General features: G+C 42.8%; 1 protein-coding gene across 1 annotated transcript; it reads right to left on the minus strand.

The window, feature by feature from the left end:
• Window positions 1–665: 665 nt before the first annotated feature.
• On the minus strand, window positions 666–25592 carry LOC115204584 (dnaJ homolog subfamily C member 3-like). Its single transcript, XM_029770241.1, has 12 exons — window positions 25118–25592; window positions 24597–24704; window positions 12970–13127; window positions 12043–12117; window positions 10749–10892; window positions 8809–8990; window positions 7529–7648; window positions 6002–6107; window positions 3204–3324; window positions 2599–2731; window positions 2170–2318; window positions 666–1978 (listed from the first exon to the last, which is right to left on the minus strand). The coding sequence occupies exons 1-12, from the start codon at window positions 25200–25202 to the stop codon at window positions 1947–1949; spliced, it is 1413 nt and encodes a 470-aa protein (XP_029626101.1). The 5' UTR covers window positions 25203–25592; the 3' UTR covers window positions 666–1946.
• Window positions 25593–26051: the final 459 nt, after the last annotated feature.

Here is a 26051-nt window from a genome sequence, read left to right on the forward strand (position 1 = left end):
TTTTATGGTTTTAGTTTCTATGGACAGTTTTTACATTGCCAAACAGAATCAACTGAAATGCTCGACTGTATTAAAAAACAAACCCTGTTCTCCTTATGTGAATGGTGTAGTTTCTTTATACTGTCATCATGATCTTATTTGGTCCATACGTCAAGTAGATTTTTAGGTGCAAAACTTAAATGGCACACTATTTCTAGCTCTTGTGTTTGAGTTGTCTTTATTGTTGTGCAAATATGAGAACAATCTTCCAGTAATCTGTGGTGGGGTTGTAGTTTCGTGACAGGTAGCCTAGCGGTTAAGAGTGTTGGACCAGTAACCAAAAGGTTGCTGTTTGAATCCCCAAGCCGACAAGGTGAAAAATCTGTCGGTTGTGCCCTTGAGCAAGTCACTTAAACCTAATTGCTCCTGTAAATTTCTAATAATAATAATAATAATAATAATAATAATAATAAGGGTGTCTGCTAAATGCATTTTCCAGGAAGGCTGTCCCATAACACCTTGCAGCTCACCAAATATTCTAAACAATTCTGAATATTCCGGCACAGTGGACACGTCATAGTACCATTTAAAACCTAGCAGTAAAACCCAGTAATGGTTCCAATCGTTTTTTTTTAAACTACTTCATATAAGGTCTGTGTTTGGTGTAGGCTTACCCTGGCATGACGTTTTGATAACCATCAAATTTTTATTTGATTTCACTCCAACCAGGTCATCAGAAGGGTTCAGCCAATGAAGTTGAAAGTCCCACCCAGTTGACTACATTAAAATGGTCTAAGTCCTCAAATGGCACTGCCAATGCTAAAACTGCCTTATGGCAACTAGAGGCATCTATCATTCTCTATGGTGATTGGGTACACAACCAGGAAGGATTAAGTCACTAAATATTTCATAACACCTGTTGTGTCAATTAAGTCGAGTCAAGGATATATTCAGTGGAGAACGTTGAAAGCTTTGCTGATAGAAATATAACAAACAGAACAGACACTTATATTGTTCATGTGGTGAAGAGAACAAACATCTCTTATAAAACATTCTGAAAGCTCTGGATGTTGTGCATTTCTGAATCTGCTTTTATGTGACTTGAGCTTGGCTTAGCGTTATTAAATAAATGGAGAAACAGTCCAGCACTCAGGCTATTCTAGCAGAGCAAAAACCAAAACAAGCTATGCTGCTACTAAAACAAGCCCTTTGAGGAAGAATGAGGTGGAAAAAAATGGCACAACCAAAAAGCAAAAGTAAAAGCAGCAGACTGACATCCTAAAGAAAAACAACATGGGTAGTTTGAGGAATGTAATGACAGCATCAACAGCCTGGGCCTAGATGGGAGGACTGAAAGGCACACCTATACAGGACTTTGTGTCTTTGACCACTCGAGTGAAAAATTGCAGTTGGTCCAGAACAAAGCAGCACGTATTGCACTTAGATGTACACGGAGGGCGAATGTCAGTGGTATGCATGTCAGTCTCTCCAGGCTCAAAGTTGAGGGGAGATTGACTGTATTGCCACTATTGGTCTTTGTGTTGAGGTGTTGATGGGTTAAAAAGGTACCAAACTGTCAGTTCAAGCAGTTGGTACACAGGTCGGACACTCATCAGTACAACAGAAGACATGCAGCCAGAGGCCTCTTCAAAGTCCCCAGGTACAGAAGAGAGGCTGGGAAACACAGTATTAAATAGAGCCATGACTACATGGAACTCTCTGCCACCCTAGGTAACTCAAACTAGAAATAAAACCAGAAAAAAACGATAAAAGAACACCTTACGGGATGACGGTTACTGTGAAGAGACAGACTTTTTTAATATATATATTTTGCATTGTATTATGTAGTACTAGTGGTGGAACTTGAAGCGGTAGTTGCCACCGGACTCAAACGGGTTAAAGTGGAAGGGCCATCCCTGGCCACCCTGACCCCCTCCTCCACCCTGCAGGCTCTCTGGGTCCAGGGATCAAACTTCTGAGTCAAACTTCTTACGCTTTTCTACAGTGGATGGAGAGACATGCGAATAAACAACAAGTTAATCTTGTTTCCGGCTATGCTTTCAACACATTTTGATTGCTGAAAACTGTTTGACAGGATGTCCTCATACTCCAAATAGGTCACAGCTTCCTAAATACAATCATACTAGGTAGGCTTGATCAACATTATCAGGTGCATATACAGTACAGTACCTGGGTTGGTGAGCACCTGTTTTGCAGAGGTGATGTCGATGAACCTTTTCCCTGCCTTCCTCTTCTCCCAATCCTTTCTGTACTTGTCAGGATGCCACTTTTTGGCCTGCTGCCTGTACGCATGGATAATTTCCTCTTTGTTGGCACTCCTGGAGAAAAATAACATAAGGTAAAAGCTTGTTTGAATACAAGGAGTAAATGCATTCCGATTTCCCTGAAGTGATCACAGAGGTTGGTGAAAAGAGAATAGAAATCAATTTCAAAAGAATGAACTTTTCCCTTGTCCAATCACTTGTAGATCACATATAGACAGATCACATATAGACAGATCACATATAGACAGATCACATATAGACAGATCACATATAGACAGGAATTATGTTTTGAAGAAGTATTTGAACACGATTCCCTTCTCTAGGTCAGGCATACCTTTTGACACCTAAGATCTTGTAATAGTCTTTCTTCGGGGTGAACTCGAGCAGTTCCTGGGCTCGCTTTAAACCATCCCTGATCTCATTGTTCTCCATGTCAAACTCCATCGCTTCCTGGTAGTCTTCCACCGCTAAGGAGGGGTAAAGAAAAAAAGGCAGAGAGTTTGGCTGTGCAGTAATTAGGTCTTACATTTTAGTCATTTAGCAGATGCTTTTATCCAGAGTGACTTACAGTTCAATTCATCTATGTGGTTGTCTCACCATTCATCAGGAGAGACAACCACATACTGTATCACAGTCACAGTAAGTACATGTTTCCGCAATAAAGTAGCTATCAGCAAAGACCGAGCTAGTCAGGGTGGAAAAAAAGTCAAGTGCAAGTGTCAGTTCAGGCTCCTGGCTATAAACACTGGGTTACATGGCAAGTGTGGGAGTCCCTGAGCTACAAGCCCACAAGTGAACAAAGCCAGAGTACTTGAGGGAGTTAAAAACATTCCATGTCATCATTCCCTATGCTACAGTAATAGCATGGTGATAGTACCGTCTCCATAGTTCTGGTGGGTTATCATTCTCTTTGCTACAGTAATAGCATGGTGATAGTACCTTCTTCGTAGTCCTGGTTGAGGATGAAGGCCTCAGCTCTGTCTCGAAGGATGTTGATGTTGCGTGGATCTCTCTGGTGGGCTTCAGAGCAGATGTCTATTGCCTTAGCAGCCATCTTTTTCTGGTGGAGAATAATGGAGCAACGTACGTATATAAAGCATTATAACTGGGTGGTTCGAGGCTTGAATGCTGATTGGCTGACAGCCGTGGTATATCAGACCGTATACCACAGGTATGACAAAACATTTATTTTTACTGCTCTAATTACGTTGGTAATCAGTTTATAATAGCAATAAGGCACCTCGGGGGTTTGTGATATTTGGCCAATATACCACGGCTAAGGACTCCGCGTTGTGTCGTGCGAAGAACAGCCCTTAGCCGTGGTATATTGGCCATACTTGTCACGTCCTGACCAGTATAGAGTATATTTGGTTATTGTAGTTTGGTCAGGATGTGGCAGAGGGTAGTTGATGTATGTATTATGGGGTTTGTCACTGGTCTATGTCTGTGTTTCTATGTCTAGTTGATTGGGGTTGGACTCTCAATTGAAGGCAGGTGTGTTGAGTTGCCTTTGATTGGGAGTCCTATATAGTAGGGTGTGTTTGTCTTTGTTTTTCGTGGGTAGTTGTATTTGCACTGCTGTTTGTTTAGCCTGCAAATCTGTTAGCTGTCGTTCTGTTTCTTGTTTTTTCCTGTTACTCACTGTAAATAATAATATTAAATTATGAGTATTCAGGTACCCGCTGCGCCTTGGTCTCATCTCTTCGACAGCTATGACAGAACTACCCACCATACCAGGACCAAGCAGCGGAGGATATCTGGCGAGGACCGGGGAACACGGCTGGTAAGGGAACCTGAGAGGCAGCCCCAATATTTTTTTTTGGGGGGGGGGCACAAGGGCAGTTTGGCGGGGCGAGGATGGAGCCCCAGGCCAGCTCCCCGCACTAGCCCTGAAGTGCGTCAGCCCAGTCTGACTCGGCCTGTTCCCGCTCCCCGCACCAGCCCTAAGGTGCATGTGCCCAGACTGGCACATCCTGTACCAGCCCCACGCATCAGGCATCTAGTGCGTCAGCCCAGCCTCGCCAGTCAGGAGCCGCCAGAGCCGCCCGCCAGTCAGGAGCCGCCAGAGCCGCCCGCCAGTCAGGAGCCGTCAGAGCCGCCCGCCAGACACGAGCCGCCAGAGCCGTCCGTCTGCCCGGATCTGCCACAGCGGCCCGCAGTGCCGGAGCTGCCAGAGCGGCCCGCCGTGCCGGAGCTGCCAGAGTGGCCCGTCTTGCCAGAGTGGCCCGTCTGCCCGGAGCTGCCAGAGTGGCCCGTCTGCCCGGAGCTGCCAGAGTGGCCCGTCTGCCCGGAGCTGCCAGAGTGGCCCGCCTGCCCGGAGCTGCCAGAGTGGCCCGCCTGCCCGGAGCTGCCAGAGTGGCCCGCCTGCCCGGAGCTGCCAGAGTGGCCCGCCTGCCCGGAGCTGCCAGAGTGGCCCGCCTGCCCGGAGCTGCCAGAGTGGCCCGCCTGCCCGGAGCTGCCAGAGTGGCCCGCCTGCCCGGAGCTGCCAGAGTGGCCCGCCTGCCCGGAGCTGCCAGAGTGGCCCGCCGTGCCGGATCTGCCAGAGTGGCCCGCCGTGCCGGATCTGCCAGAGTGGCCCGCCAGCCGGGCGCAGCCATCGCCCGCCAGCCGGGCACAGCAAGGGTCGTCAGCCAGCCGGGCACAGCAAGGGTCGTCAGCCAGCCGGGCGCAGTCATCGCCGCCTGCCAGCCGGGCGCAGCCAGGGTCGTCGGCCAGCCGGGTGCAGCCAGGGTCGTCTGCCAGTCGGGCGCAGCAAGGGTCGCCCGCCAGCCGGGCGCAGCCAGAGACACCCGCCGGGCGCAGAGACGTCTCTGGCAAGAATCGCCCGCCAGTCGGGCGAGGTCAGGGGCGCCACTTAAGTGGACTACGTCAGGGATGGAGCGGAGTCCACGTCCCGCACCTGAGCCGCCTCCCATATAGGTGGGTTGGGGAGGGGGGGGGGGGGTGTAGCACTGTGCCGTCGTTGACGGCAGCCACCCTCCCTTCCCTCCCCTTTTGTTTAGGGGATTTTTCTGGTTGTTTTGGGGGTTTTCTGTGTTTTGTGTAGGTGCATTCCGGGGTCTGCACCTTTGGGGGGGGGGGGGGGGGGGGGGGGTACTGTCACGTCCTGACCAGTATAGAGTATATTTGGTTATTGTAGTTTGGTCAGGACGTGGCAGAGGGTAGTTGATGTATGTATTATGGGGTTTGTCACTGGTCTATGTCTGTGTTTCTATGTCTAGTTGATTGGGGTTGGACTCAATTGATGGCAGGTGTGTCGAGTTGCCTTTGATTGGGAGTCCTATATAGTAGGGTGTGTTTGTCTTTGTGTTTCGTGGGTAGTTGTTTGAGAGCACTGCTTTTTGTTGAGCCTGCGTTCACTGTTTCATGTCGCTAGTTTGTTTATTGTTTTCTTCCGTGGTGTTCGCATTATTTTATAAATAAATATGTTGAGCACGAAACCCGCTGCGCATTGGTCCCTTTCTCTCTACGACGACAAGCGTGACAATACTATATACCACACCCCCTCGGGTCTTATTGCTTAATTATTAGGGGTTCCCTGTCCATTTGTAATTACTTAATCATTAAGTAATATACTTTTTAAAAAGTTGTGAAATCAGTAGCTGTGAAAGTAGTTCTGAGAATTTGATCACACTACCAATTAATTTCTGACTTTAGAACAGGCCAAGTTATTTCTATCAAATGACTACGGCCATGGCAATGGCACAATCCATCTGTTTCTATGTGATGGGACCCACCTTGACCAGGCAGAAGCAGATCCTCTCTTTTGCCTTATTGGTGTAGTAGGGGACATTAGGTTCTGTCTTCATCACTGACTCATAGTTGTATATGGCCATTTGATACCTGAGAACAAAATATTCAATAATACATTTTCATTTTAGGGCAACAAGAGTTAAACAATAGTCATAACTAAAGTGGATACAAATAGAATAGGTTTAGTGATAAAACTGTCAAAGAAACCTGAGAAGAAACCTAAAATATAAAACTGTCAAACGAACAAAAAAGGACAGAAATATAAAACTCACATAGGGACTGACACATAAGTCCACATTTAGAGTGGCCCTATTGCCTGGGGCAAGTGAACTGAGCAAGCATGGAATTTGAGCCTGCTCTGACGTTGCCCCATTGGGTAGGTGTAAAAATAAAAAAATAAAAATGTAAAACTAGTGAAAACAACCAAACTGCAACGAATTCCAGTAGCCTTAAAGGGATACTTCGGGATTTTGGCAATAAGGCCCTTTATCTACTTACCAAGAGTCAGATTAACTCATAGGCACCATTTTTATGTCTGTGTCCAGTATGAAGGAAGTTGGGACATATTTTTGCGAGCCAATGCTAACTAGCATTAGCACAATTACTGGAAGTCTATGGGTATCTAGCATCGGCTCGTGAAACTACCTCTAACTTCCTTCATACTGGAAACAGAGACATAAACATTGTTAAACTGATCTTTCTGGTTCTTCCCCATTCTTTAAGTGAAAGACAAACAATGTATGGCATTTATGGCAGTCGGGGAAGTTGAGTTTCCTCAGATACAAAGAACTCCAGTTCTGATCTTTCCTATTCCTCCCCTATGTGTAGGTGAAAGGCATACAGTGTGTTGTACATTGAATGTACAAAACATTAAGAACTTTCCATGACAGACTGACCAGGTGAATACAGGTGAAAGCTATGATTTTTTTGCCTTTACCTCCATTATCTCACATCATTTGCTCACATTGTATATAGTCTTATTTTTTTCTACTGCATCATTGATTGTATGTTGTTTTACTCCATGTGTAACTCTGTGTTTTTGTATGTTGTCGAACTGCTTTGCTTTATCTTGGCCAGGTCGCAATTGTAAATGAGAACTTGTTCTCAACTTGCCTACCTGGTTAAATAAAGGTGAAATAAATAAATAAAAATAAAAAAATGATCCCTTATTGATGTCACTTGTTAAATCCACTTCTATCAGTGTAGATGAAGGGGAGGAGACAGGTTAAAGAAAGATTTCTAAGCCTTGAGACAATTGAGACATGGATTGTGTATGTGTGCCATTCAGAGGGTGAATGGGCAAGACAAAAGACCAGTACACCGGTTAGAGTTTGTCAAGAACTGCAAAGCTGCTGGGTTTTTCACGCTCAACAGTTTCCCATGTGTATCAAGAATGGTCCACCACCCAAAGGACATCCAAACAACTTCACAACATTTTCGGGCAAGTGATCATTTTCTTCAGGCAACCAAAAGACTCCCGAAATGTTCATACTAGATGCAGTAGTACGGACCTCTCCTCTTTGATATGCTCCTCGGCAGAGTACAGCAGCTCGATGAGCTTCTTCACCTGTTTGAAGTGGGATAAACACTTCTTGTCATCCTGGTTCAGCTTCAGACACTCCCGGACGTGACTGCAGAAGGAGAGGAAAGAGAGAGAGAGATTTACACAATGTACACTACCGTTCAAAAGTTTGGGGTCACTTAGAAATGTCCTTGTTTTTTAAAGAAAAGCACATTTTTTGTCCATTAAAATAACATAACATTTATCAGAAATACATGGTAGACATTGTTTATGTTGTAAATGACTATTGTAGCTGGAAACGGCATATTTTGTTATGGAATATGGCCTGATTATTATTATTTAACCCTGCTGGTCATCTATGAACGTTTGAACATCTTGGCCATGTACTGTTATAATCTCCACCCGGCACAGCCAGAAGAGGACTGGTGACCCCCTCAGAGCCTGGATCCTCTCTAGGTTTCTTCCTAGGTTTTGGCCTTTCTAGGGAGTTTTTCCTAGCCACCGTGCTTCTACACCTGCATTGCTTGCTGTTGGGGTTTTAGGCTAGGTTAGGCTAGGTTTCTGTATAGCACTTTGTGACATCGGCTGATGTAAAAAAGGGCTTTATAAATACATTTGATTGATTGATTGATTGATTAAGGGTGTAAATGTAATATGTAAATGTAATATTTCAGTTTTTTTTTTAAATACATTTGCAAACATTTCTAAAAACCTGTTTTTCCTTTGTCATTATGGGGTATTGTGTGTAGATTGATTTAAATGTTTTAAATTGAACCTTTATCTAACTAGGCAAGTCAGTTAAGAACAAATTATTATTTACAATTACGGCCTACCGGGTAACAGTGAGTTAACTGCCTTGTTCAGGGGCAGAATGACAGATTTTTATTTTGTCAGCTAGGGGATTCGTTCCAGCAACCTTTCGGTTACTGGCCCAACGCTCTAACCACTAGGCCAACTGCTGCCCCAAATTGATAAGGGGGAAAAAACAATTTAATACATTTTAGAATAAGGCTGTAACATAACAAAATGTGGAAAAAGTCTAGGGGTCTGAATACTTTCCGAATGCACTGTTTTCGAAAGACAGGGTGCATTCTTTACCAACTGTCAAACTTCAAGTGTCACAAAATCAATGACAGATAGAAAAACACAAATCAATGTGGCTCTGAAGCCGAAAACCTCTTAATTTATATGTATTTGCTTGATAAATGTGGGTGGTTGTTTGTTTAATCACTCTTCCCTATTACTAATAGAAATTCCTAGTGAGCGTACCCTATTGACTCCTTGTTCTCCCCCAGGCTATAGTGCAGGGTACTGAGCTTGAGGAAGGCAGCTCGGTTGTCATTCCTCAGCCAGGCGGTGGGAGTCAGGTCCTGGATGGCCTTCCTGGTGTTTCCCAGGTGGATGTAACATTCAGCCCGGAGCTCCAGAGACTCAGGGTCCCAGGGGGACAGCTTTTGGAAAAAGGAAGGTAGGGTCAGTGGTGTGAATTTTACCTTTTTACAATTTGATACAAAGACTGTTGAAGTTTAATATCTTCTTACATCTAGACGTTCCGCTAGCGGAACACTGCTCCAATATCCAATGATAAGGCGTGGCGCGAAATACAAACTCCTCGAAAATCCGAAAACTTCCATTTTTCAAACATATGACTATTTTACACCATTTTAAAGACAAGACTCTCCTTTATCTAACCACACTGTCCGATTTCAAAAAAGCTTTACAACGAAAGCAAAACATTAGATTATGTCAGCAGAGTACCCAGCCAGAAATAATCAGACACCCATTTTTCAAGCTAGCATATAATGTCACAAAAACCAAAACCACAGCTAAATGCAGCACTAACCTTTGATGATCTTCATCAGATGACACTCCTAGGACATTATGTTATACAATACATGCATGTTTTGTTCAATCAAGTTCATATTTATATCAAAACCAGCTTTTTACATTAGCATGTGACGTTCAGAACTAGCATTCCCACCGAACACTTCCGGTGAATTTACTAAATTACTCACGATAAACGTTCACAAAAAACATAACAATTATTTTAAGAATTATAGATACAGAACTCCTTTATGCAATCGCGGTGTCCGATTTTAAAAAAGCTTTTCGGTGAAAGCACATTTTGCAATATTCTGAGTACATCACAGGCTAGCTATTTTGACACCCACCAAGTTTGGTACTAACCAAACTCAGATTTACTATAAGAAAAATTGGATTACCTTTGCTGTTCTTCGTCAGAATGCACTCCCAGGACTTCTACTTCAACAACAAATGTTGGTTTGGTTCCAAATAATCCATAGTTATATCCAAATAGCGGCGTTTTGTTCGTGCGTTCAAGACACTATCCGAAGGGTAACGAAGGGTGACGCGCCGGCGCATATCGTGACAAAAAAATTCAAAATATTCCATTACCGTACTTCGAAGCATGTGAAACGCTGTTTAAAATCAATTTTTATGCGATTTTTCTCGTAAAATAGCGATAATATTCCGACCGGGAGTCGTTGTTTTCGTTCAAAGACTGAAAATGTAAAATGGACTCTTCATGTGCATGCGCGCACCCGTCTCATTGTTCTCAGATCGACCACTATCCAAATGCGCTACTGTTTTTCAGCCATGGACTGCAAAGTCATCATTCAACGTTCTTGCGCCTTCTGAGAGCCTATGGGAGCCTTAGAAAGTGTCACGTTACAGCAGAGATCCTCTGTTTTCAATAAAGAGGGTATAGAAGGCCAAGAAATGGTCAGAGAGGGCACTTCCTGTTTGGAATCTTCTCAGGTTTTGGCCTGCCATATGAGTTCTGTTATACTCACAGACACCATTCAAACAGTTTTAGAAACTTTAGGGTGTTTTCTATCCAAATCAAACAATTATATGCATATTCTAGTTTCTGGGCAGGAGTAATAAATAGATTAAATCAGGGAACGTTTTTTATCCGGCCGTGAAAATACTGCCCCCTATCCATAACAGGATATAGCACTGTTTGATGATGAAGGTATTGTTTAGGAAAATAGGCATTACTTTCCATCCTCCGACTAGGCCCTGTGGCTAACCTGTACCTCCACCACCAGGCCCAACGACTAGGCACTGTGGCAGAGCTAACCCCTACCTCCATGACCAGGCCCAATGCCTAGGTCCTGGGGCAGCGCTAACCTGTACCTCCACCACCATGCATAACGACTACGCGCTGTGGCGGAGCTAGCCCCTACCACTACAACCCGATCCAACACATTGATGGTGGTCCTGTAGTCTCTTCTGTGGTGGGTCGCGTGGGCCTTTTCCTGCAGCTCCTCCAGCTCGTTGGCCCTCATCAGCTGGTGCCGCGCCTCCTCCTGGTCAGGGGAGCGCTGCAGCTGAGGAGCAGAAAAATAAAAAAGGTAAAGTTTCTGAAGGAAATATAACTTGTAATAAATACATAATAGATCACTCATATCTATAAATACATAATAGATCACTCATGTCTATAAATACATAATAGATCACTCATGTCTATAAATACATAATAGATCACTCATGTCTATAAATACATAATAGATCACTCATGTCTATAAATACATAATAGATCACTCATGTCTATAAATACATAATAGATCACTCATGTCTATAAATACATAATAGATCACTCATGTCTATAAATACATAATAGATCACTCATGTCTATAAATACATAATAGATCACTCATGTCTATAAATACATAATAGATCACTCATGTCTATAAATACATAATAGATCACTCATGTCTATAAATACATAATAGATCACTCATGTCTATAAATACATAATAGATCACTCATGTCTATAAATACATAATAGATCACTCATATCTATAAATACATAATAGATCACTCATGTCTATAAATACATAATAGATCACTCATGTCTATAAATACATAATAGATCACTCATGTCTATAAATACATAATAGATCACTCATGTCTATAAATACATAATAGATCACTCATATCTATAAATACATAATAGATCACTCATATCTATAAATACATAATAGATCACTCATATCTATAAATACATAATAGATCACTCATATCTATAAATACATAATAGATCACTCATATCTATAAATACATAATAGATCACTCATATCTATAAATACATAATAGATCACTCATATCTATAAATACATAATAGATCACTCATATCTATAAATACATAATAGATCACTCATATCTATAAATACATAATAGATCACTCATATCTATAAATACATAATAGCACTCAACTCATATCAAGTTTCATCTAACCCTTCAGATTTACTTTACCCACATCACATAACTGCAACTACAAAAGGATAATGAATGAGAAACAAATGTAACGGCAATATGAGACAGCGAGAGGATGCGATGATGGAATGAGCATTGGAAAAAAAAATACAGCGGTGAGATTCTGATTGACAGAAGGATAAGGTGCATCTAGACATAGAAAAATAATATTATTCTAGTAGTAGCATTCTAGTAGTTATATTTCTATTTATCGAGACTTACCACAGCCTGAAATTTCTCCCGGGCCTTCTGGGTGTTGCCCTGCTTTAGAAGGATATTCCCCATCTGCACTCTGGCCTGAAAATATGGAGAGGGGGAGAAATAGAGAGAGAAAGAGAGGTGGTAGTGGTAGTGGTGGTAGTAGTAGTGGTAGTGGTAGTAGTGGTGGTAGTAGTGGTAGTGGTAGTAGTGGTGGTAGTAGTAATGGTGGTAGTAGTAATGGTGGTAGTAGTAGTGATAGTAGTGGTAGTAGTGGTAGTAGTAGTGGTTTTAGTAGTGGTGGTAGTAGTAGTGGTGGTAGTGGTAGTAGTGGTGGTAGTGGTAGTAGTGGTGGTGGTGGTGGTAGTGGTAGTGGTAGTAGTGGTGGTGGTGGTGGTGGTAGTAGTGGTAGTGGTGGTGGTGGTGGTGGTAGTGGTAGTGGTAGTAGTGGTGGTGGTGGTGGTGGTGGTAGTGGTAGTGGTAGTAGTGGTGGTGGTGGTGGTGGTAGTAGTGGTAGTGGTGGTAGTAGTAGTAGTGGTGGCAGTAGTAGTGGTGGTGGTAGTGGTAGTGGTGGTAGTAGTGGTAGTAGTAGTGGTAGTGGTAGAAGTGGTAGTAGTAGTGGTGGTAGTGGTGGTAGTAGTAGTAGTGGTGGCAGTAGTAGTGGTGGTGGTAGTGGTAGTGGTGGTAGTAGTGGTGGTAGTAGTAGTGGTAGTGGTAGAAGTGGTAGTAGTAGTGGTAGTAGTAGTGGTGGTAGTGGTAGTAGTAGTAAAGTAAGTAAGCGAGTGAGTGAGATAGCAGCCAGACAGAAAGAGAAAGATAGATACAGGTAGAAAGGCAGAGATGGATGGAGAAAGAGCGTTAATAACAATATCACAACGTTGTTGTCCATAACCGTGACTTGTCATGAAACAGAGATTATGTTATTGTTGACAATTGTCCATGTCCACTCACAATGACGTCATCTGGTTTGAGTCGGATAGCTCTGGTCAGGTCCGACAGGGCTGACTTGGACTTCCCCATTGCCAGAAACACAGCTGCCCGCTCATAGTAGGTCAGGTAAAGATGTTGGATCTTAATATGAACCATTTCATTGCAGGAGGAAATTAATCCTGCAGCAGGAGGATTTTAAAGGTCTATTTAATATTTAGAATCACCGCTAGGGAGCTGCTGGAAGTGGTGTTTTACAGGTCCACTGGGCGTCAGTTCAAGTAGCCTATGTAGGCTACATGCGTCTCATGTGAATTCAAATAAAGTGACAATATTTGTAAGGGGTAGATTTATTTTTTATTAGGGAAAATCTTTTTTTTTGTACAATTGGTTTATTATATGTTCAAGGCAAGCAATAGGCAAAATACATGAATACGTGTCTCAGTCCCTGAGTGGTCCAGTGGGTAGTCAAAATACATGAATACATGTCTCAGTCCCTGAGTGGTCCAGTGGGTAGTCAAAATACATGAATACGTGTCTCAGTCCCTGAGTGGTCCAGTGGGTAGTCAAAATACATGAATACGTGTCTCAGTCCCTGAGTGGTCCAGTGGGTAGTCAAAATACATGAATACGTGTCTCAGTCCCTGAGTGGTCCAGTGGGTAGTCAAAATACATGAATACGTGTCTCAGTCCCTGAGTGGTCCAGTGGGTAGTCAAAATACATGAATACGTGTCTCAGTCCCTGAGTGGTCCAGTGGGTAGTCAAAATACATGAATACGTGTCTCAGTCCCTGAGTGGTCCAGTGGGTAGTCAAAATACATGAATACGTGTCTCAGTCCCTGAGTGGTCCAGTGGGTAGTCAAAATACATGAATACGTGTCTCAGTCCCTGAGTGGTCCAGTGGGTAGTCAAAATACATGAATACGTGTCTCAGTCCCTGAGTGGTCCAGTTGGGTAGTCAAAACACATGAATACGTGTCTCAGTCCCTGAGTGGTCCAGTTGGGTAGTCAAAATACATGAATACGTGTCTCAGTCCCTGAGTGGTCCAGTGGGTAGTCAATGACAACGGCACATATGTCAGGGTAGACATGGGTTTGAATCGGGCCCACTGCCCTTTTTGGAGGAACTTGTACTTTTCTAGTTACTCTCAGTGGGCTGTACTTGAACTCTTACGTAATTTATGAAGGAAGTAACTTACCTTTTACTCCGTTACATTTTACCAAATCACTTCAGTTTCATAGATTTATATTATTATACCATTGCTGTCGGATGAAAACCATTATTTATTTTTTTTACATGAATCGATACTATTGTCCCCTTTACGTCTACATGAACGTTTCGCAACGCCTTGACCAATGAAATGCATTCAAAATAGCTTGTCAAAACTTTCTTAGCCAGAGACAGAGGTAAGTTGCACTTTAATTACCTTATGCCTTTGTAGTATTATATTTCTGGAGTAAGATAAGTATTTATAAGATTCTGCTATAGAGTAAGATAAGTATTTATAAGATTCTGCTCTAATTCTGCTCTAGAAATTGTGTTGAGGACAAGTGCAAATCAAATCCTTTGATCCTTCAGGACTGGACTACGACGTAATCTGCTCGAGGGGGTACTCAATTGGCCTCTACATCACAACGTCCCCTGAATGCCCATCTGCTAGCCGTGGCCCACTAGCTGTCTAGAGCACATTGGACTGTTAGCTGTATAGATCCATCTGCCAATTTCTTGGTCCACTATACCTATTTTGCCAATTGGACCTGGACCCCTCTGCTACAAGGAACCCTACTAATCCATCACGACTGGCCTATCGACATCACCGCACACGGAGGCTAAAACAGACTTTCCTCCATCGAGACGTCCCTCTAGACGTCCCTCTGTACATTATGCCTGGAATCTATTCTATCGCGCCCAGAAACCTGCTCCTTTTACTCTCTCTTCTGAACGTAATAGACAACCAGTTCTGATAGCATTTAGCCGTACCCTTATCCTACTCCTCCTCTGTTCCTCTGGTGATGTAGAGGTTCATCCAGGCCCTGCAGTGCCTAGCTCCACTCCTACTCCCTAGGTGCTCTCATTTGTTGACTTCTGTAAAAGCCTTGGTTTCATGCATGTTAACATTAGAAGCCTCCTCCCTAAGTTTGTTTTATTCACTGCTTTAGCACACTCTGCCAACCCGGATGTCCTAGCAGTGTCTGAATCCTGGCTTAGGAAGACCACCAAAAACCCTGAAATTTCCATCCCTAACTATAACATTTTCCGACAAGATAAAACTGCCAAAGGGGGCGGGGTTGCAATCTACTGCAGAGATAGCCTGCAGAGTTCTGTCTTACTATCCAGGTCTGTACCCAAACAATTCGAGCTTCTACTTTTAAAAATCCACCCTCTGCCCCCAGCTGTGCCCTGGACACCATATGTGAATTGATTGCCCCCCTTCTATCTTCAGAGCTCGTGCTGTTAGGTGACCTAAACGGTGACATGCTTAACACCCTGGCCATCCTACAATCTAAGCTTGATGCCCTCAATCTCACGCAAATTATCAATGAACCCACCAGGTACAACCCCAAATCCGTAAACACGGGCACCCTCATAGATATCATCCTAACCAACACCTCTGCTGTTTTCAACCAAGATCTCAGCGATCACTGCCTTATTGCCTGCATCCATAATGGGTCTGCGGTCAAACGACCACCCCTCATCACTGTCAAACACAGTGTCCAAAGAAGGGCCAGATGTATACAGAATGGTGTCGTCTGCGTAGAGGTGGATCAGAGAATCACCAGCAGCAAGAGCGACATCATTGATACCTCTTTTGCCAACAGGCCTGGACCCTTTGTCGACACGGAGCCCCGCCGATCCATCCCGACTAGTCTGCCAAAGTAATTCCATCCATTGTGCCCTCAACCGGCCTTTGCCAGACTTTGGTGAAGATGCTTCTACTAGCCCCGGCCTGCTAACTTTTTTGAACGTCGTGTCTCCCGCTTGCTAGCGTAGTAACGACTACCTAGCAGCTTCCCTGTTTCATCTATTTCTGTTCACTGGACCCTATGATCACTTGGCTACATAGCTGATGCCTGCTGGACTGTTCATTAATCACGGTACTCCATTTTGTTTATCTGTCGGCCCCAGCCTCGAACTCAGGCCCTATGTGTAGTTAACTGACCCTCTCTGCCCATTCATCACCATTTTACCTGTTGTTGTCTTAGTTGATTAGCTGTTGTTGTCTTACCCGTTGTTGTCTTAGCTATCTCTCCTAATCAACACCTGTGATTGCTTTATGCCTCGCTTTATGTCTCTCTCTAATGTCAATATGACTTGTATACTGTTGTTTAGGATAGTTACCATTGTTTTATTTTACTGCGGAGCACCTAGTCCCACTCAACATGCCTCAGATACCTATTTTGTCCCACCCCCCACACATGTGGTGACCTCACCCAGCATAACTAGGGCATCCAGAGATGCAACCTCTCTTATCGTCACTCAATGCCTAGGTTTACCTCCACTGTTCCCGCACCCTACCATATCAGTCTGTACATTATGCCCTGAATCTATCCTACCACGCCCAGAAATCTGCTCCTTTTATTCTCTGTCCCCAACGCACTAGACGACCAGTTTTGTTACCCTTTAGCCGTACCCTCATCCTACTCCTCCTCTGTTCCTCGGGTGATGTAGAGCTTAACCCAGGCCCTGTGTGTCCCCAGGCGCTCTCATTTGTTGACTTCTGTAACCGTAAAAGCCTTGGTTTCATGCATGTTAACATCAGAAGCCTCCTCCCTAAGTTTGATTTACCCACTGCTTTAGCACACTCCGCCAACCCTGATGTCCTTTCCATGTCTGAATCCTGGTTTAGGAAGGCCACCAAAAATTCTGAGATTTCCATCCCCAACTACAACATTTTCCGTCAAGATAGAACTGCCAAAGGGGGAGGAGTTGCAATCTACTGCAGAGATAGCGTACAAAGTTCTGTCATACTTTCCAGGTCTCTCCAGAAATAAGTATCTCACTGTTGCCACCTGTTATAGACCCCCCTCAGATCCCAGCTGTGCCATTGACACCATATGTGAATTGATTGCCCCCATCTATCTTCAGAGTTCGTTATGTTTGGTGACCTAAACTGGGATATGCTCAACACCCCGGCAGTCCTACAATCAAAGCTAGAAGCCCTCAATCTCACACAAATTATCAAGGAACCCACCAGTTACAACCCTAAATCCGTAAACATGGGCACCCTCATAAACCCTGACCAACTTGCCCTCTAAATACACCTCTGCTGTTTTCAGTCAGGATCTCAGCGATCACTGCCTCATTGCTTGCATCCGTTATGGGTCCGCGGTCAAACGACCACCCCTCATCACTGTCAAACGCTCCCTAAAACACTTCAGCGAACAGGCCTTTCTAATCGACCTGGCCCGGCTATCCTGGAAGGATATTTACCTCCTTCCATCAGTAAAGGATGCCTGGTTATTCTTTAAAAGTGCTTTCCTCACCATCTTAAATAAGCATGCCCCATTCAAAAAATGTTGAACTAAGAACAGATATAGCCCTTGGTTCACTCCAGACCTGACTGCCCTCAACCTGCACAAAAACATCCTGTGGCGTACTGCATTAGCATTGAATAGCCCCTGCGATATGCATCTTTTCAGGGAAGTTAGGAACTAATATACACAGGCAGTTTGAAAAAGCTAGTCTTTGCTTTCCTAACAGAAATTTGCATCCTGTAACTCCAAAACGTTTTGGGACACTGTAAAGTCCATGGAGAATAAGAGCACCTCCTCCCAGCTGTCCACTGCACTGAGGCTAGGAAACACTGTCACCACCGATAAATCCATGATAATTGAGAATTTCAATAAGCATTTCTCTACAGCTGGCCATGCTTTCCTCCAGGCTACCCCAAACCCAGGCAACAGCTACTTGCCCAAGCCTCCCCAGCTTCTCCTTCACCCAAATCCAGATAGCAGATGTTCTGAAAGAGCTGAAAAACCTGGACCCGTACAAATCAGCTGGGCTAGACAATCTGGACCCTCTCTCTCTAAAATTATACACCGCCATTGTTGCAACCCCTATTATCAGTCTGTTCAACCTCTCTTTCGTATCGTCCGAGATTCCTAAAGATTGGAAAGCTGCCGTGGTCATCCCCCTCGTCAGACCCAAACTGTTACAGACCTATATCCATCCTGCCCTGACTTTCTAAAGTCTTCGAAAGCAAAGTTAACAAACAGATCACAGACCATTTCGAATCCCACCGTACCTTCTCCACTGTGCAATCCCGTTTCCAAGCTGGTCACAGGTGCACCTCAGCCACGCTCAAGGTACTAAACGATATCATAACTGCCATCGATTTAAGACAGTACTGTGCAGCCATCTTCAACGACCTGGCCAAGGCTTTCGACTCTGTCAATCACTTATTCTTATCGGCAGACTCAACAGCCTTGGTTTCTCAAATGACTGCCTCGCCTGGTTCACCAACTACTTCTCAGATAGAGTTCAGTGTGTCAAATCGGTCGGCCGACTCTTTTCTTTGTATATATCAACAATGTCGCTCTTGCTGTGTGTGATTCCTTGATCCACCTCTACGCAGACGACACCATTCTATATACATCTGGCCCTTCTTTGGACACGGTGTTAACAAACCTTCAAAACGAGCTTCAATTCCATACAGCACTCCTTCCGTGGCCTCCAACTGCTCTTAAACGCTAATAAAACTAAATGCATAAATGCATCTTCAACCGATCGCAGCTCGCACCTGCCTGCCCGACTAGCATCACTACTCTGGACGGTTCTGACTTAGACTATGTGGAAACTACAAATACCTAGGTGTCTGGCTAGACTGTAAACTCTCCTTCCAGACTCATATTAAACATCTCCAATCAAATATTACATCTAGAATCGGCTTCCTATTTAGCAACAAAGCCTCCTTCACTCACGCTGCCAAACATACCCTCGTAAAACTGACTATCCTACCGATCCTCGACTTCGGCGATGTCATTTACAAAATAGCCTCCAACACTATACTCAGCAAACTGGATGCAGTCTATTACAGTGCCATCCGTTTTGTCACCAAAGCCCCATATACCACCCACCACTGCGACCTGTATGCTCTCGTCGGCTGGCCCTCGATACATATTCGTCGCCAGACCCACTGGCTCCAGGTCATCTATAAGTCTTTGCTAGGTAAAGCTCCGCCTTATCTCAGCTCACTGGTCACCATAACAACACCCACCCGTAGCACGCGCACCAGCAGGTATATCTCACTGGTCATCCCCAAAGCCAACACCTCTTTGGCCACCTTTCCTTCCAGTTCTCTGCTGCCAATGACTGGAACAAATTGCAAAAAAAAAAATCGCTGAAGTTGGAGACTTATATCTCCCTCACTAACTTTAAGCATCAGTTATCTGAGCAGCTCACCGATCGCTGCAGCTGTACACAGCTTATCTGTAAATAGCCCATCCAACTACGTACCTCATCCCCATATTGTTTTTATTTACTTTTTTTGCTCTTTTGCACACCAGTATTTCTACTTGCACATCATCATCTGCACATCTATCACTCCAGTGTTAATTTGCTAAATGGTAATTACTTCGGCCTATTTATTGCCTTACCTCCTTACGCCATTTGCCCACAGTGTATATAGATTTTTCTATTGTGTTATTGACTGTACTTTTGTTTATCCCACGTGTAACTCTGTGTTGTTGTTTTTTGTCGCACTGCTTTGCTTTATCTTGGCCAGGTCGCAGTTGTAAATGAGAACTTGTTCTCAACTGGCCTACCTGGTTATATAAAGGTGAAATATATATATATATATATATAGACAAGAATAGAGAACACCCTTTCAAGTGGAAAGGAGTGGTTCAGAAGAGGAGGAGGATGGAGGGTCAATCCGGTTTTGTCTAGAAGCTTTTGTCAAAAATGTACTTTTAGCAGTAGGTTAGGAGAATTAACGTAGCAGGTTAGGAGGAGTAGGTTAAGAAAAGGGTTAGGGTTAGTTGAAATACAACAAAAACATGTTTTTTACATCAATTTAATTCCATTGTGAAATGTCTGATTTGCATACTATTAACATGATTGATAGTCACATTTCGGGATTGATCGTTTGACTGTTGTAACACTTACCTGTTCATTCTGATTTTAAAAATGCAACATCACACTTGGTGCATATATTTTTGGAATGCATTCACCATCACAGGTACTTGATATTATAATGACATTTATTCTCAATAATGCTATTGAAATTGTAAAATTATTCCAATGTCTCGAGTACCATATAACTTTTCATGAAATTGTGCACATTTATAGATATTAAGTCAATTTAATTGAATGACCGTAATTGAAACTGTACAGCCTATGGACTTTGTTGGATGTCAGTCTTCATTGGAGAGTACTTGTGCTGGGGGACATCTGCAAGATGGTTCTGGCAGGCTTTAATAATAAATTAGTCAAATAAATTGCACAAACGGTAGATTATCGGTTTTCACACCTTTAATTATGTGACTATTGATAGGCTAACAGGTAACCTACAAAATGTAGCCTATAGGAATATAATGAAATAACAAGGGGCCTATTGCAACCATCGATGGTGCTAGATCAACACCAGTTGATGTCTTGTTAAACCATCAATATGCACTAAATTCACCCCCACAGCTGATCTCAATTGCAACTACTATTGGTCACCTCTACCACTCCCTAAAATATTATGTCGGTGTTACCTTAGTCAGAGATCTGTATTTAATGGTGAGATGGTCATGTCTCTGCCCTATCAATGGGAGTTGTCCCAAAGGCAGGCGACAAGCTTAGGTCTGCATATTAAGCCCATTGAAACACATTGAGCTTATTTTGGCGAAAGCAAGCCATCTTACTTCACCTCTTCCTCAGTCCTGCTTGCAACCAAAGTCTTTCAAGATATGTTCACCTTCTGGTTGGATATTTTCACCAGAACAATTTAGTATTTTTTAACAGACTAAGGGCGATATATTTATTTCACAAGCATTCTATACAAAAAAATGAAGTATTTCCTTGTTTACCACGACATTTTACCCAACACTTTGTAGGAATGGAAATGATGTTACTGTACTGTTATTTTATTTGTTTACCACTTGCCTGTTTTGCATGTTATTTTGGCGTTAATACGTGTCACATATCAGTTTGCAAACAAAGTAAAAAATAAATAAAAATTCATTGAGTTAATAAAGCCGCATACAAACATGGTCTCTTTTTTGTTTTCTTCAGCAAGGCAGCTCCAAAATGCAGGTGTTTCAGTCTAGCTCAGCACTTTCTGTGGTGGTGGGGCAGCAAGCTGAAAATACGGAGCATAAGGGTTGGTAATGTTCTCTAGTTGCGCCGTGATTGGCTCAGTGTTCTGTCAGTCATGGGGGCACTACGTCACCGCCAATTCTAAGGGTAGAGCTCGGAAGCCCCTTGGGTGCTGCCAATAGAGTTACATTAGAAGTGCCCATCCAAGACATCAAATCACGTTATATCTACACTAGCTTTGGTTGGACTGATCATAATTTCAAAAATCTTAGCTAGGAGTCAGCATCATGAATCAAGTCGACAATCTACTGGCACATCCTTTTTAATCCTTGTCAAATGAAGATAATAATGAAGAGAAATTATAGATAAAACGTATCAGTGCTCATCGGTCATAAACATTACACAAGTTGGAAATCGCAAATTCAACAATGAGTGGTTTGGAAGGAATCAGTGGCTAACTGCAAGCATCGCAAAGCAATCACTAGCCTGTTATTCAGTGTAGTGGCTGTATGGTCCCAAATCTGGGAATAAGGGTCTCTTTTCCAAGCTTAAAATGATAAACATTCAACATTGACCATGCTGTCAATGAAGTATGATTTGTGCCGCGCTCAAAACAACTGTAAACTCGGAACTGGGAAATCTGATTGCAGTGAGTTCAAGACAACTGGGAACTTGGGGAAAAGCGAGCTCTGACTGGGAAAATACATTTTGAACGGTCATCCAACTCGGAATTGTAAATTGGGAACTCTGGCCTCTTTTTAGAGCTACGACCTGAAGATCGTCATCATGATTCCACCTTGTTTTTTTCTGAGTTTCCAGTTGTCTTGAAAGCACTACAAATACAGAGAATGCCAGACTTTGATGACAAGGTTTGATGACAAAATTTGCCCACGAAGTTCCGCCACGCCACCTTCCTGTTCAAGTGAGCACAGCACAACAAGGTGAGTCCAAAAATGTCTTATATGCTGCTGCATAAATGATGTAATATGCCAGGGAGATATGTATACTGTAGCGGAGACAGTAATACTAAGTGTATGTTGTGTACTATTGTAAAGTGGTTGTTCCACTGGATATCATAAGGTGAATGCACCAATTTGTAAGTCGCTCTGGATAAGAGCGTCTGCTAAATGACGTAAAAGTAAAAATGTAAATGTGGTAAGCTGTTAGTAGCCTAATAATTTGGTCTAGTTTCCCCCCTTAATTTTGCCTACTGTTCTGACTTGGTGGTGCACATGTAGCCTATAACCTGTTTTAGAGAAATGTAATCATTGAATATTGTAAGAGCTTTCATTGTCTGCTTATATGCCCCCTTTATTTATCCTACGGTTCTGACTTGGTGTACAGGGAGAATACTGTAAGAACGGCCCGTGTTCTGAATTCTGTCACTGTACATTTCAAAAGTGCTTAACAAATAGTTATATTGACTACGTCCGTACTAGCTCGCTCATTAATGTCTTAATCCAAATTACGGATTGCCTCTTATCCGCTTGTCGTCCCCTTATGCCATAGTTTGTACATCTCAATAGTCAGTAGAAACCCCCTTTGTTTAAGCAATTCAGCCATATCAGCTATGTTTTTTTAAAAGGCAGTAAATGAGGTTGAATAATCTGTTTCACTGCCAGACAAGGTGACGCTGATAGCCAGGTGTAGCAGTGATAAGATGTTGAGACTGCTGTTGGGTCTCTGCTGTTGGGACAGCTTTACAGTAACAGTTTGTGGGCACCGTTTGTCACCGTTATAGTGCAATTGATGTATTGTTAAGTGTTGTGTTGTGGCTTTGCTGGCAATCATCCCACATTTTTTTTGTTTATGATTGCCCCATCAAGATGTACATGCTAAAAACGCCACTGGTGTCTTGTATGGTCATTTCTTTTCAAGAAAAAAGATATATATTTGAAATGTGTAACGACATCAAGTCAATCTGGAGAATGCGTTATCTTTGCCAGAATGGCTTGGGCCGGAATCAAACCCATACCGACAAGGTAGGCCTATATGTGCAAGCTGAAGGCAGTGGTCCTAACTGCTAGACTAGTCCATCCCAGGACACGACTGAACTACATTTTGACAGTTCATTTGCAACCTTAGGATACACTAGACACGTATGTGGTAGCCTAGTGGAGACCAATAACTATCTTGTTTGATTGAGCTGTATAAAACAACAGTTGCTGATATGTACGGCTGCATTTCAGATACATGTGTGACTTACAGTATGTAGCAAAATTTGAAATTGTATTTTTTTACATTGGATAAAAGTAGAGACTCAGAGCTAGAAAATGGTATATCATACACTACAGCTGAGGAACAATGGGAAAGTCATTCTGCTTTGAAAGTTGATAAACTTGTAACCCAACTTTTGAGTAAAGGGCCCTTCTATGTTTTGGTAAACCTACTGGAGAGCTCTTTGTCTACACCCATTCAGCATCAATCACACCCTCTAATGCCTCAGCCCCACCCATCTCTTTAAGGATTCACATGTGAGGCCATGTACTAAACTACCAAAGATGTCAAGACTAAACGCTGGTTTATACTAAGTCTATTATACCCCCCCATCTACTATCTCAGCCAATCATGGCTAGCGAGAAGGTTCCTGTATTTTTCCGTGGCTAAACCAACTAGGCTCCTAATTTAACCATTTTATTTGTATTTACAGATGGCATACAAGTTTCTTATTAACCTAAAAGTGAACATGTTCCAAAAGGAATTTTTGCGAAAAAAACGCAATTTGATTTTAAGAAATTGCGTTTACGTTCAACTGCCTCTCCTGTAAAGTAGTGACGCGTGACATACGCCTAGTTTCCTGAAACTAGTCATATTTTTGTAAATTTGAATTTGCAGTAATTGGACCTAGGCCTATAGCATTTGTGGGAGCGAGAGAAAACATTATTTGAAGATAGCGAACCCTGATCCCAATGACTCGACTGCCCCCGAATAGAGAGAAAGAGAACTGCTCATTTGAATTTCCAGATGCATCAGGAAAATTCTCCGTAAAACAAAAGACTGATCAAATTAAGATCCAACATCTGTAGTTCTTAGTCTCCCTCTGAGGGAAGGCATAGGGTTAAACACAGTAGGTTATCACATAGTTTATTTCTAGCTATTTTCATGTAGCTATATTGATTACATGGCTATCCATCGACTGAAAGTGTGTAGGTTTAAATGTTCAATGTGTTTATCTAAGTGAACAGATGAAAGACACAGAGTGAAGGGAGACAGACATCAGAAAGGGATGCCTGACAAAGTTGATATACAATGATCCATCCTTTGGAAAGACTTATGCAATGCAGTAGCAGCCCAATTTATTTTTAAGAGAGCGTACAGACAGAGGGAGAGAATGACAAACAGGCTACAAGCAGACATCTAAAGATGTTGGAGCTATGATGATGTGTGTCTGATTGGTAACCTTACCCACTGCAGAGTGGTAGTGGGACAGGGCCCCAGCAAGTTGACCAGATTCCAACAATTTACGGCCCATCTCAAGGTGTTGCTCAATCTCCACGTTATCCCCCAAGACACCTGAAACACAATATTTGTGTGAGCCTCTTTGGAAGCCCACAAAGCAACACATATAGCTAGCTCAGCTAACCACATAGAAACAGACTTTAATGCAGGAAACTATTAACTAATAGTGAGCTCGCAACTTTACAACAATTTGCCCCACTCTTCCCTACCAATTAGTCAAGGAAATTCGGACAATGTTTGGGGTTATTTTTCAATTAAAGTAAAGGATTGTAGCCGAATGTTAGGAGTAATGTAGAAATCCCAGGTTTCAATAGGCAATAAGAACATTGTTTAAAGAAAGGAGTGAATATATTTGACCTGGGTCTTGAGTCCATTCAAGACGGAGTAGAAATCTATCCGACACAGAGTTAAGACCGAGACACTCAATAGGTGGTCTCGAGACCTGTCTACAATACTGCTTGTCTTACCGTCCAACTGGAAGTCCAGAATGACACAGAGCAGTGAAAAGTAAAATTGGACCCCGCTGAGACCTTTCCATCGACCCGGCTTCATAGTTCACTGTACTTCACTTCTCCACGTCTCTGTAGTGATGGGACGATTGACACCTGAGCTCCGATGCCAATAGATCCAGTTTTCAAAGCACTAACGGTACAACTTGACACAACAACGTATTGATAGTGATGTTATGTTTGATACCGGAGCTCCGAGGCATGCGTCGAAATCGTTAAGCACTTTATTTCGAAGCGGTGTGCTGGTGCATGTATCTGCTTTATCAGAAGTATGTTATAAAGACCAAAGTTTCGTTTCGTCAAACCAATGAGGTATTGGTTTCGGTAGAAGACAAGGCTACACAATCATTTTGACAACCAGGTGTCACTAGTGCAGTGATTCTCAACTGGGGGGTCGCGACCCCCATGGGGGTCATGGGATAATAATAATGCCACTTTAAGAATGTTTACATACAGAGATGAGAAATGCGAGATGTATGTATATACTGTATCCTTCACTATCTATTCTTTACAATCTATTGCATCTCAGCCACTCTGTCACTGCTCATCCATATATTTTATACTTATATATTCTCATTCCTTTCCTAGATTGTGTGTATTAGGTTTTGTTGTGGAATTTGTTAGATATTAGGTTTCGTTGTGTACACTCGCAATAACATCTGCAAACCATGTGTATGTGACCAATACAATTTGATTTGGGATGATTTTAAGGGTAGTATAAACCAACTCTTGCAAGAATATATATATTATACCTATTGGACCAGGCTCGTGATACTGAAAGAACAGTGTTGCCAACTCCTCAGTAAGGAATATATAATATATATATATATATATATATGTGTAATAACCTTGTTTGAACCAGGTATTGAGTTTATTTGTTATAATTAATTGG

Source organism: Salmo trutta, chromosome 12, assembly GCF_901001165.1.
Source record: "Salmo trutta chromosome 12, fSalTru1.1, whole genome shotgun sequence".
NCBI classification, from domain to species: domain Eukaryota; kingdom Metazoa; phylum Chordata; class Actinopteri; order Salmoniformes; family Salmonidae; genus Salmo; species Salmo trutta.